The sequence below is a fragment of the Erithacus rubecula genome, assembly GCF_903797595.1.
Source record: "Erithacus rubecula genome assembly, chromosome: Z".
Lineage (NCBI taxonomy): Eukaryota > Metazoa > Chordata > Aves > Passeriformes > Muscicapidae > Erithacus > Erithacus rubecula.
The window spans coordinates 30,802,396-30,814,645 of record NC_136661.1 but is presented as its reverse complement, the minus strand read 5'-3'; the positions used below and the strand labels follow the sequence as shown (position 1 = coordinate 30,814,645).

The 12,250-nt window shown below is 46.3% G+C and overlaps 1 protein-coding gene across 3 annotated transcripts in view; it reads left to right on the top strand.

Annotated features, from left to right (window-relative positions):
- SMAD7 (SMAD family member 7) overlaps window positions 1-10,572 on the top strand; it is a 28,599-nt gene extending 18,027 nt beyond the window's left edge. For all 3 annotated transcript variants that reach the window (XM_079330366.1, XM_079330367.1, XM_079330368.1), the window contains one exon: window positions 8,593-10,572. In XM_079330366.1, coding sequence (XP_079186492.1) covers window positions 8,593-9,131 — 539 coding nt within the window. In that variant the 3' untranslated portion in view covers window positions 9,132-10,572. The remainder of the gene's footprint in view (window positions 1-8,592) is intronic.
- The last annotated feature ends 1,678 nt before the right edge of the window (window positions 10,573-12,250 follow it).

Genomic DNA, 12,250 nt, shown 5'->3' with positions numbered 1-12,250 from the left:
ACTGCATTGGGGATTGCTGTGACCCCACGGCTGGCACGGCCCAGTGGCCTCTGGTGGCTTCAGCATGATTTATCCCAGAAAGGTGATGGGCAGGATGCTGCCACTGGAGCCTCCAGCACAGCCCGAGCCGGGAGAGAGATTTTTGGCAAGCTCATGCTCACATCTGATTTGCATTGCAGCAAGTCAGGAGCCCTTTGTGCACTGGTTTCTCTTTCTCAGAAGGTTTCTGGTTGGGATCTGGGTTGGGTATGGGTGGGGAAGAGGTGTGTCCTGGTAGCTGCTGAGGCTGGAGCATGGAGGTGGCTGCTCCTCTCTCAGCTGGGCTGGTACCAGCCCTGAGTCACTCCGAGCTCCCAGGGCAGCATCTCAGCCTGAGTTTTCCAGACAAGTCTCTTGGCTGATTTGTCACAAAAGTGAGATTGTTGTGGGTTGCCTCAAGGAAGGGGAGAAGGCTGGAGAATGTACAGGGCAGTGGAGCACCTGCACCACCTCCTGAGCCAGCGAGTCCCCACCAGCACAGAGCAGCAGTGGGGACAAAGCAACAAAAATGGGATTTTCTGGGGGGTTTCCACACCCTTGTGACTCTTTGGTTGGCCTGGGAGTCTTAAAAACCCCATGGATTTTGGTAGGGCTGTTCTGGAAGGGTCTCACCTCTTGCAGCATCCCTTTGTCCCACCCAGCTGTCGAGTTGGAGCTTGGGGAAGGGATTCCCGTCCTACTGCTTTTTTGAAACAAGGGAAAAGTTTTCCCACACCTTTGAGGGGTGCAGAAGGAGAGGCAGATAAAGAAGGTTCTTTAAATTAAAACTTCAAAAATAATTAGGCTGACTGTATACTAAACAACAGCAAAGAGGCCCATTTACTGTAAATATTATGAATGGATTTGGCTGGCTTCTTCATCCCCACCCTTCCTCTAAGGCTTTTCTCTGAGCTGAGTCGAAATTCGGCCTTCAGACAGCACAGTACTCTATAATTTGCATGGCTGATGAGGCCTGAAGCCTGGTATGGAGGAAACTGGAGTCAGCTGGCTCCTCTAACCACTGGAGACAGGCAGACAGGCATTTTTGGTGTGTGCCTGCATATTTTTCCCCCCCACACCCCACCACCTTGTAGCTCCAGCCTTGCTTGGCTTTTAAAGAGAATGGTCACAAGAAAAGGGTTCTTCTCTTCTAGAGTCTTTTTTAGCCAGGGTAATTGATTAATCACCGTAATTAGACAGTAGCAGTGACTAATAGGATGTTTATGAATCAAATTTCTGGTTTGGTGGACTTGGTGAACTCGACAGTTTCACTTGGGTTCTTTCTCTGCTGCCCTGTAAATGCAGGGGACATGGATCACCCTATATTTTTTAATATGTTTTTTAATATTTTTGGAAATTACTCCTGGTCCATCTAGCCTTGGCATCTGCCATAAGTGGTGTTTGCTCTTGAATCTCTGTAGGTCTGCAACAACATGCTTGCAGGACTTCTTTCTTTTTCTTTCTTTCTTTCTTTCTTTCTTTCTTTCTTTCTTTCTTTCTTTCTTTCTTTCTTTCTTTCTTTCTTTCTTTCTTTCTTTCTTTCTTTCTTTCTTTCTTTCTTTCTTTCTTTCTCTCTTTCTCTCTTTCTCTCTTTCTCTCTTTCTCTCTTTCTCTCTTTCTCTCTTTCTCTCTTTCTCTCTTTCTCTCTTTCTCTCTCTCTCTCTCTCTCTCTCTCTCTCTCTCTCTCTCTCTCTCTCTCTCTCTCTCTCTCTCTCTCTCTCTCTCTCTCTCTCTCTCTTTCTCTCTTTCTCTCTTTCTCTCTTTCTCTCTTTCTCTCTTTCTCTCTTTCTCTCTTTCTCTCTTTCTCTCTTTCTCTCTCTCTTTCTATCTCTCTCTCTCTCTCTCTCTCTCTCTCTCTTTCTCCTTTTCTCTCTTTCATGTTCTTGCTGAATTAACCCTCTAAAAGGTCAGGGCAGGGTTCCAGGCTGGGGTGGGAACCTGAGGGGATGTCCTCAGGGGTGAATCATCTCTACCCACCATCTCACCTGACCTCATTTTTGTCCTGATTTCACAAGGGGGATTCCCAGCTGTGGGGAAGGTGATGGCAGTTTTTGGTTGGGTCACCTGGGGACTGAGCAAAGCCCTCCCAAATTTTCAGGTCACTGTTAATACAAACCTGAACCAAAGCTCAAGAAAAATGGGGAAATATGAGACTCCTTCCCCTGATGGCTTCTGCCATATTTTATCCTGCTTGACCTCATCAGGCTCAATCTTAGTAAACATCAGCAAATTGAAATCTTGTGGTGAAACTTTAACATTTATTTCCATGCAAGGTTGACTGATTTTGCAAGGAACAAGGAGCCATTTGAGTGATTGATTGGACAACTCACTAATAAATTAAAAAAGTAATCTTAGGGCTCTCTAGCCTGCATGACTACCATATATGCTGAGTAATAGGAGCTGTCTAATTAGACATAGACACAAATTTATGGTCTAGCCTGTCAATCCACGGATTAAGGGCTGCATAAGTACCTACTGACACGATGGGCTGTAATGGCTCCTAAAGAGATGTTATGGTCTATCATGTCAATAATCCACAGATTAAAGGCTCCCTAAGCAGGTGTTGACGTGGCAGGCTGTCTCAGCTCTTGGGGGCTCTTGTGGTGGGAGCTGGAGGGACCCCACAGCCCCCAGGGCAGTGCCATCCCTGCAGAAGGTGGGAGTTTATTTCTTCTGTTAACAGCAGGAGCTTAACACAGGACTGTGCCTGAAACTGGGCTTTCAGAAACCATCCCAGCCACCAGAAGCAGGGGCTCCTGGCAGAGGTGAAGCTCTTGTGTGCTGGGAGATACAAAAGATTTGGGGCAAATCCTATGGGTGGAGTCTCCATGCTGCCCACAAACTTTGCTAAAGGCACAGAGCCCCTTTTCTGCAGCAGTATATGTCCTTTAATGTGGATTTTTCCTTTAATTGGGACTTGGTTTTTTTTCTTTTGCTTTTGCTGAGTGTACCTGGAAATCTAGCTTTTAGGAATTTTTCTCTGTTTTGCTTGTTTGTTTATCTTTTTGGTTGGTTTTGGGTTTTTTTGTTTTGTTTTGTTTTTTTCTGTTCTTCCACTCTGTAAGTCACCTGAGAGACTAGAAAGGAAGGTGGGATTTCCCTTTTGGGTGCCTATTTTTCTTTGTTTTGATGAGCCCACTGCTCTGTGTTCTTGGTATAATGCCTTTGACTTCTCAGCTAGGGGGTCAGGGGGATGTTATTCCTGAGACCCTCCAAAATCAACACTTGCCAGGAGGGGCAAAACTGCAACTGGAGAAGTCCTGAGGACCCTCCAGAAGAGCATATAAAACTCATTAAAACCTCTGGGGTTTGTGTCTCCATCTCTTGCATCTCTAAGAGTAGGAGAAGATGAGGGTCATGGAACTGTCCTGGACACACAAATGCCACTTAAGGTCAGCCAAGAGAGATTATCAGGTGCTAGACATGCTGAGCTTGGTCTCAGCCCTGGCCCCAGCCAGACATGTTGTGCTGACACCAGTCCAGACAATTTTTTTTTTTAAAGCACAAATGCCCTCCATGTGTGCTGGTGGATAAAGGAGGAAGAACTGCAATGTGTTCACCTGCTCCTTGGCAGTGCCCATGGCACTCATTTTCCAGCAGAAAGCTCTTTGCTGGAAAGCCAGGCAGGGTTCTGTCCAGGTATTGGAGTCTCCCAGCAGCACAAGGAGGTGGAGCTGCTGCAGTCAGTGCAGAGGAGGCAGGAGATGCTGCAGGGCTGGAGCCCCTCTGCTCTGGAGCCAGGCTGGCAGAGCTGGGGGTGCTCAGCTGCACAGAGAAGGCTCCAGGGAGAGCTCAGAGCCCCTGGCAGGGCCTGAAGGGGCTCCAGGAGAGCTGCACAGGGACTGGGGACAAGGCAGGGACAGGACACAGGCAATGGCTCCCAGTGCCAGAGGGCAGGGCTGGCTGGGATATTGGGGAGGAATTGCTGGCTGGGAGGGTGGGCAGGGCTGGCACAGGGTGCCCAGAGCAGCTGTGGCTGCCCCTGCATCCCTGGCAGTGCCCAAGGCCAGGCTGGATGGGAATTGGAGCAATTTGGGATAGTGGAAGGTGTCCCTGCCCATGGCAGGGGGTGGAACAAGAGGGTCTTTAAGGTCCCTTTCAACCCAAACAATTTTTAAAATTAGGAGACTTTTGTTAGCAGTTCAGGGTAAATGCTTCCGTGGTGAGTCCAGACCCTGGAATGAGGGAGAGGAGAGGGTGGGATGGTGAGAACTTTAGGAAGAGCGTGAGAAGATGCTCAGGATCCAAACTGCTTTTTGGAAAAATGAGTGTATATGTGCATGTTTTACAGAAAGTGTACTTCCATAGTTCTGCACAATTCCACATTTGGGTAGTTTAGTTTGCCTCTAAACCTGATGTCATCGATGGAAGATCCAGTTACAGGCATTTAAAATCATTATCAATAAGGCCATTTTATTCCCATTTTCAGCACTGAACTTTTGTCATAGACACTGGTAATAATAATTTTGACAGCCCTTGATGTGTTCAGCTGGGGGCAGTCCTGGTGGGTCAGATAGCTCAGTGTGTGCTAAACTTGCTCTTTTCTTTCAAGGTTGGTTGACTACAGGAAAACCTTTAGCTAAAAAAAAACCCAGAACAAAACCAAAAGATCCCCAGCCTAACTCCCCTTTACATTCATGAAACTGGCACAGGGACAAGGCTGAGATCTGAAGGACAACAGAGATCTGAAACAACCCCAGGACAGGAGCTGTGTTGTTTTGGTTTATGATTATTATTTTTTAAATTCAATTTTGCTAAAATGCTTTGGTTCTCTGTGAATTAAAAAAAAAAAAAAAAAAAAAAAAAAAAAAAAAAAAAAAAAAAAAAAAAAAAAAAAAAAAAAAGAGAACTTTTTCTTCCCAAACTCCTAATAAAACTGCTGGAGCTTGGAAAGAAAAAGTATGGATGACATGCTTTCATCATATTAAAACTCACCATGTGATGGAGAGAAAAGCCACACCAGAAATTTCCTGCCACTCCTGCCATAGACTGGAAGAACCAAGTGTGGGACTTGATAAATTTGGTTGTTTCTGTGGTGTGAATGTCCCATACCCAGTGCTGTTTATGCAGCTGTCAGGTTTTTGGGGGATATTGCTTTGGTATCCCACTGTATGGATGGAGGATCAGCAGGAGCAGGATCATGCCCTGAGCCCACAAACAGATGGGCACCCCCAGTGTGGAGAAATCCTGATTGTGGTCTTTTATTGAGAAAGTTCAGGCAGGATTTGATGATTTTGGGAGTCAAGGCAAGTGGTGGGGAGCCTCAGAGCCTCTTGTGCTGATTGGCATGTTGAGATTTGGATGGGATGGTGCATTTATGGAGGACATTGCCAAAACTGGGCAGCCCCTCAGGAGAATCCAGGAAGGAGTGAAAAATATGGAAAAATAAGAGTTTTCCATTTGGAATGGGATATGGTGTGGGGCATCACTAGTGATGAACCACCTGCACCAAAATTACAAAAATATTACCCCAGGGGGCTCTGGGGTATTGGCTGGTTTCTCCCCTCTGATGTGAATGGATGTTCTCTGTAGACCTGACTGTGAGTGATCAATACAACTAATTCCCTAAATTCCTGAGGCCAAACTCACTTTATTTTCAGTTATTTCTATACTATTATTTTTTCACAATGAGCTTGCACAACACTCCGGGGGGGGGGGGGGGGGGGCTGCAATGGAAACCATGGAAAATCCTAAAAAAACCCCAGTGATAGCAGCGAATGGAGGGACCCTTAATAACAAAATAATAGCGCAGATGTTTGTAGCATTAAACATTATCATTGTTTGCTGGGATGTGGGAACGCTCCCAGTTTGCTGGGAGTTTTCCAGGCATTTAGAAAGGGATCTGTTTGCACCAAGGAGCTCGTAAAAATGATGCTTTTAACTCAAAACAGGGATCCCAAGGGGTTTGCAGCCGTCTCTGGGCTGTCGCACATGAGGATGTGTTGAGGAGGATGTGGCTGTGGGTTTTCCTGGGTTTTTTGTGTGTTTGCAGCAGGGAGTTGGAGGGTAGGTGCCTGCCATGACCCCAGGTTGCACAGGGTGAAGCCAGCAGGGTGTTTTTTTTTTTTTTTTTTTTGGGCATAATACTTCTGTTTGCTTCGCTCGCACAGATCCGTGATTATTGCCACCAAAAAAAGACTTGGCAGAAAAAAAGACAAAAAAAAAAAGAAAGTCTGTCACTGTAGGAAGCGTCTCTTGAGTCACTTTTTCCTTCTCTCCTGCCACCTCCTCCTGTCAGAGTGATGCCACTGGCTTTTCCCACCCCTTTTCCTGGCAGGACCAGGGGGGTGGGTGGGGAGCAAGGGGGCTCCTCTGGGGTCCCAACAACTGCAAAAAGCAGCTTTGGTGGTGTCTGGCAGGGAGGCTGAGCCTGTTTGTCCCAGCCCAGCCCTGATATTCTCATGGATTTTTGACTAGACGTGCAGTCAACAGCCGAGCCCACAAACGGAAGAGGCTCTGGCATGTTTATTCTGTGTGCTGGCATCAGCTCCTTTAAAAAAAAAACTCAAACATCCCGGATTACCTAAGATTCGTCCTTGAGGTCTGGTCACCCCATGTCATTCAGAAACCTAGTGGGATTCATTCATGAACTTCCAGCCCTCTATAAAGGTCTGTTCATTCATCGCCAAGGCAGATTATATTTTTTCTTTTTTAAATTTGTTTTTAATTATTGGTAGGTTTGTTTTTTTGTTTTTTTTTCTTTTCCTTAAATGCTCTAGTCATTAAATAGCCCTCTGTAAGCAGCAGTGAACTAGTTGTTACATGGTCTTCACTAGTGCAAGCACAAATACCAGGTGAAAAACCCCTTTATTTTCCCTGAAAGGGATGCTACTATGTTCAAGTCGATGAAAAACTATAGAAATTCCATCAGGGCTCCAGTGGATCCAAAATTCCCTCAACTGCTGTAAAACAAAGCCCAAAAGCCTCTGCACATCACTGCAGACTGACAGTGAGGAGAGAGGTAGTGGGTGGTCAACAGAGACCCCCTTTGGATTGGGGAGCATCCTTCCCCTGGATCCAGAAGCATCCCTCCCAGATTCTTCTCTCTCCCAGGCAGGTGGTGGAAACTCCATCCTGGGGTTGTTTCTTGCCCTTCTGGATGCACTTTTGGATGGAGGGCAGTAACTCAGGGAGGAAGTAACCCAGACTGCCCTCCCTGCCCCTCCTCAGCCCCAGGTCCCAGCAGGACATGAAATTACCCACAGCAAAGGCTTGGGACACACCCAGAAAAAGGAGTGGAAGGACAAACTGGGGTGCACCTCCACAGGTGCTGTCCCAGGAGCCACCCCAGCACGACCAGAGCCCCCATCCCTGCTTTAAGGAATGAGGGTCCCTATTTTGAGACATACACAGTCAGGCCCATTTTTAGTAGCTGCCTCCAGCAACTGGAGAAATATTTTCCTCGCTGGCATAGAAATGAGGAAATTAAAAGTGTGTGGCTGGGTTGGTTTTTTTTTTTTTTTTTTTTTCCTTTCTCTTCTCCTCTCTTAAAAGCGCAGCACAGGGTTTGAACAAGCTGGGAGGAAAACTGGGAAAATGGGCTTATTAATAGCAAAAAATAGAGCAGGCAGCCAGCATGTTGCCCTTGGGAGGGGCTGCAGGAAGAGTTTTGGTTGCTGGGTCACCCACCATCCCAGCTCCAGTAGTTTCTCTCATAGTTCAGGGGATTATTTTGGTAGTGCTCACTAACTTGCACTCCCAGCTTGATTTTTTTTTTTTAAATACTGTTATAGAGATGAATAGTTCCCAGGTCTTAACATGCCCACTGAGGCTGGAAGGAATTACCCACGGAGCAGTGCCAGGCTGCTTGGGATCCTCCATCAGGAAAAGGGGCTTTCTCACATTTTTTTCCCTCCTCCTGCCTTGCTTTTCCCTCCTGCATCATTGCCGTGCTGTGTGGGGTAACTGTGGGAAAGGGAGTTGAGAGAAGGGCTACACTCATGAATTTCTATGTGTTTTTGCAAGTTTTCAGGCCAATTTTGTTAACACAAAATTGTTCTTTTAATACAATTGTGTGAGGTTTTTTGGTTCTCTCTATCTTTTGGTGCTTCCCACAGGTTGGGGTGGCATCTCATGTCCTCATGCTGTCTCTCACCCAGGCCCTGAGGGCAGGGAAAAGCCCTGTGACCCAGAGCAGTGAAGTTCTCATCCCCTGTGCCCCTGTGGGGTGACTTTCAATGTGGTTTTCTTAGCAGCACCTCATTTTTTTCAGTGTCTGTGCACAGTAGATTGTCATTTATGGAAATAAATCCATCATTCAGTAGGTGTAAATCAGGGGGTTCAGGTGTTTGGTTGCAGGAGCATCTCACCTCTTGTGTTGGCACTGGAGATGGTCCTGGTGTTGGTGTGGGTGTGTCACTGTCATTGACTTTGTCATTCAGTTCTGTAGAACTAGAACTGGAACCAACTAGAACTAGGCACTGAAACTACACAGGAGTTGTTTCTTTGGAAATAATGGATGCACTGTGGACATTAATACACACAGAACACATGGGCAGGCAAGGTGCTGCTGGTTTGTGTTCATTCCCTCCTGCTCAATCTCCTTTTTTTTTTTTTGTTTTTCCCATTGTGCAGATTCTCAAGTTCTTCAGGAGCCAGGGGATAGATCACACTGGTGTGTGGTGGCATACTGGGAAGAGAAGACACGCGTGGGTCGGCTGTACTCTGTCCAAGAGCCCTCCCTGGATATCTTCTATGATCTACCTCAGGGGAATGGTTTCTGCCTCGGACAGCTCAACTCAGACAACAAAAGCCAGCTGGTGCAGAAGGTGCGCAGCAAGATCGGCTACGGCATCCAGCTCACCAAGGAGGTGGACGGCGTGTGGGTGTACAACCGCAGCAGCTACCCCATCTTCATCAAGTCAGCCACACTGGACAACCCCGACTCCAGGACGTTGCTGGTCCACAAAGTGTTCCCAGGGTTTTCCATCAAGGCTTTTGACTACGAGAAGGCGTACACCTTGCAGAGACCCAACGACCACGAGTTCACGCAGCAGCCGTGGACCGGGTTCACCGTTCAGATCAGCTTTGTGAAAGGCTGGGGCCAGTGCTACACCAGACAGTTCATCAGCAGCTGCCCCTGCTGGCTGGAGGTTATTTTCAACAACCGGTGACTCGAGACAGAGTGAGCTCACGACATCTTATACTACTTTGCTGCTATTACTTCCTTCTGAGTGCTTGCTTTTCATGCAGACTTTTTTTTTTTGGGTTTTTTGTTTGTTCGTTTTTTTTGTTTCGTTTCGTTTTGTTCGCCCTTCTTCGTTTTTTTTTGAGAAATAGCTTATGAAAGATTTTTGTTCGTTTGTTTGTTTTGTTGTTGTTGTTTTTTTTTTTTTTTTTGCCTTTGGGGTATTTTGATAAATATATATCTATTTTTTAAACGTGTGAATGACCAATAACTCTCAGAAGGGCGAGAGAAGGGTGCAGTGGGGATAGATCACACGAGATAATTACTTCACGCCTCTCGAAAAGGATTATCCAATGGGGATCGACTGATTTGAAAGCCACTAGCTCTATGTTACAGCTCCTTCTCTTGGACAACACAAGGAGATGACTGTATTTTTGTAGCACCACCTTCCCAGTGACGGCGACACCGAGACCCCTTCCCCAGCAGTGCTGACCCCGCGTCGCCGCCGGAGGATGGTGCAGAACCTTCCCAGACAGGTCTCTGACCGACCTCTCGTGTTTCTCTTGTTGCTGGGTTCATGTCTTGTCACTGTGTTCATTGTTCCACTGCTTTTTCTATGTTTTTTATGACCGTGGATTGGTGTGAGGGGAGAAAAACAACAGCGGAGGGACTCCGGGCGCGTGGCCCGTGCTTGAGATGGTTTGAGCTGAGAATGCCAAGTGACAGAATTTTAAACCTAAAATTTAAAAAATTAAAAAAAAAAAAATAGATTTTAAAAACAATAAATTTAAAACAAAACTAAAGAAAAACAAATGGGGAAAACAAGAGAAAAATTGTTCACAACAGTCGGTGTGTCGTAACCTGCTTAGATCAGGTTATCCAGGTACCATCTTATCTGGAAATGCAGTTGTGCTTTCATTTCTTCTTGAATTCATACACAAGTATGATACTTTTACACTGTTCTTAGCTCAATGAGCATGTTTAGACCTTAACATAAGCTATTTTTCTAAATATAAAGGTTTAATTGAACAAGAGAGCATTCTTCTTGGAACTTTAGCATTGTAGTGCTTTGGAAAAACACCCACACAAAAGAAAGGACTCCTTAAAAAAACCCTGAGATTTATTAAAGAAAAAAATGTATTTTATGTTATATATAAATATATTATTACTTGTAAATACAAAGACGTTTTATAAGCATCATTATTTATGTATTGTGCAATGTGTATAAACGAGAAAAAAGTAAGAAAGATGCACTTTGCTTTAATATAAATGCAGATAACAAATGCCAAATTAAAAAAAAAAAAAAAAAAAAAAAGAGAACACAAGATTGGTGTTTTTTCTATGGGTGTTATCATCCAGTTGAATGTTTCTTTTTCTAAAGGAGTCTATGTTCCATTAAAAAATAAAAATGTACACTTGATCCCAAACTGTGCCAAGTGGCTTTTTTTGTGGTGTGGATGGGGCAGACTGGAGAGAGGCTGGTCTGAGTGGGTGCTGTGTGGGGTCAGTGGTGGCAGCAGCCACCCCAGCCCTCTGGGGCCTCTCTGGGGTGGGGGGCACCTGGGTGGGATCATCCTGAGCCTTGGGCTCTCTTGGCCTGGTTTGGCTCCCACAGCTTTTTCTCCCCAATTTGGATGCACCCTGAGGTTGGAGGGAATTGCTGCCCTAAATCCACTGGGTTGTTTTTGTTCCTGTTTCTCCTAACTTCAGCCTGAAAGAGCCCAGTGCTGGGGACACGGCTCCCTTTGGCCCTGGCCCTGTCTCACTTGTGCTCTCTGCTGGGACACTGGTGGCCTGTGCCAGCAGGTGAGGGAGAAAATATCAGAAGGAAGCCAGGTTTTCCTCTATTTCCTACCCTTTTCATCTCCCATGGCTCTGGAAATAAAGGTGGTTGTTCCTTTTGCCCCACTCACCCTGCTTTTGAGTCATTCCCTGCTCCTCATCCTCCTTGCACTGTGCTCTGCCAGGGGCAGAGTCCCTGTAAATTGTTCCTGCCTTCTGTGAAGCAGAACCTTGAGTGGAAATTACCAGAGACTGAAGAATGTGGGCAAGAAGAACATCCAGATGGGTTTGTGAGCTCCCACCCTACCCCAGGGATGTGGTTTCAGGCTCTGCTGTGCTCCAGGGGCTGGGTGGGCACATCATCAGCTCACTGCTGTGCCTTCTGTTCAGCACAGGGATTTACTGACACACAGCATCTGGCTGTCTCCAAATGGATTGTTCCTTCAGCTGGACCATGGTGCTGATCACATGAACCAGCCCCAAAATGTTTTTTGGTCGTGGGTGAGTTTCAATATCCAGGTTCTGTCCTCATCCTTCAGGTGGGGATGGTCATGGAAAGCTGGGGCAGGATGGATGCACCATCCTGCCTGGCTTGATGTGCACTAAGACACACCTGGGAGGACAGGACTTGAATCAATCTCATCTGTGCCACAATTTGGCTCATTTCCATTCTGAGCTCCCAAATAAATGTGAGCTGTCCAATGACAGGATTCCTGGGTGGTGCAGAGGCCAAGCTAGCAGTGATGACATGCAACAGAAGCTCCAGGATCACCATCAAGGGCACTGCAGGTGAAGGATGAAGCAGACAAGTGCCTCACAAAACCCCTTTGCTGTTTCCCTGTTGAGTTTTGTAGCACTGATTTGTGTGAGAAGAAAGATCACTCCAAATGCAGGTTCATGTGTAGGGCCATGCTGGGGTTACAGCCAGCTGTCAAAGAATCACAAAAATCAGAAAATGCATGGAATTATTTGGTTTGTGAGGGACCTTAAACTGGTTCCAACCCCTGCCCTGGGCAGGACACCTTCAATTACCCCAGGGTGCTCCAAGCCCTGTCCAGCCTGGATCACTTCCAGGGATGGGGCAGCCACAGCTGGGTATGTTTTATCCTGGATTAACCACAATATAGGGAATATTTAGTTCACTTGTTCTTCTCCCCAGTCCAAGCTGAGCTGCTGAATCTTAACCCAGAAGAGAAGAGATGAGAGCTTTGGATCTGAGGTATGATCCAGCTGAGCCCCATGGACAGCCACAGAACTCTGCATTGCAGAGGTGTTTCCATGTGTTTCACCTCGTTCCATGAGGTACATTCTGTATCCTGGTGG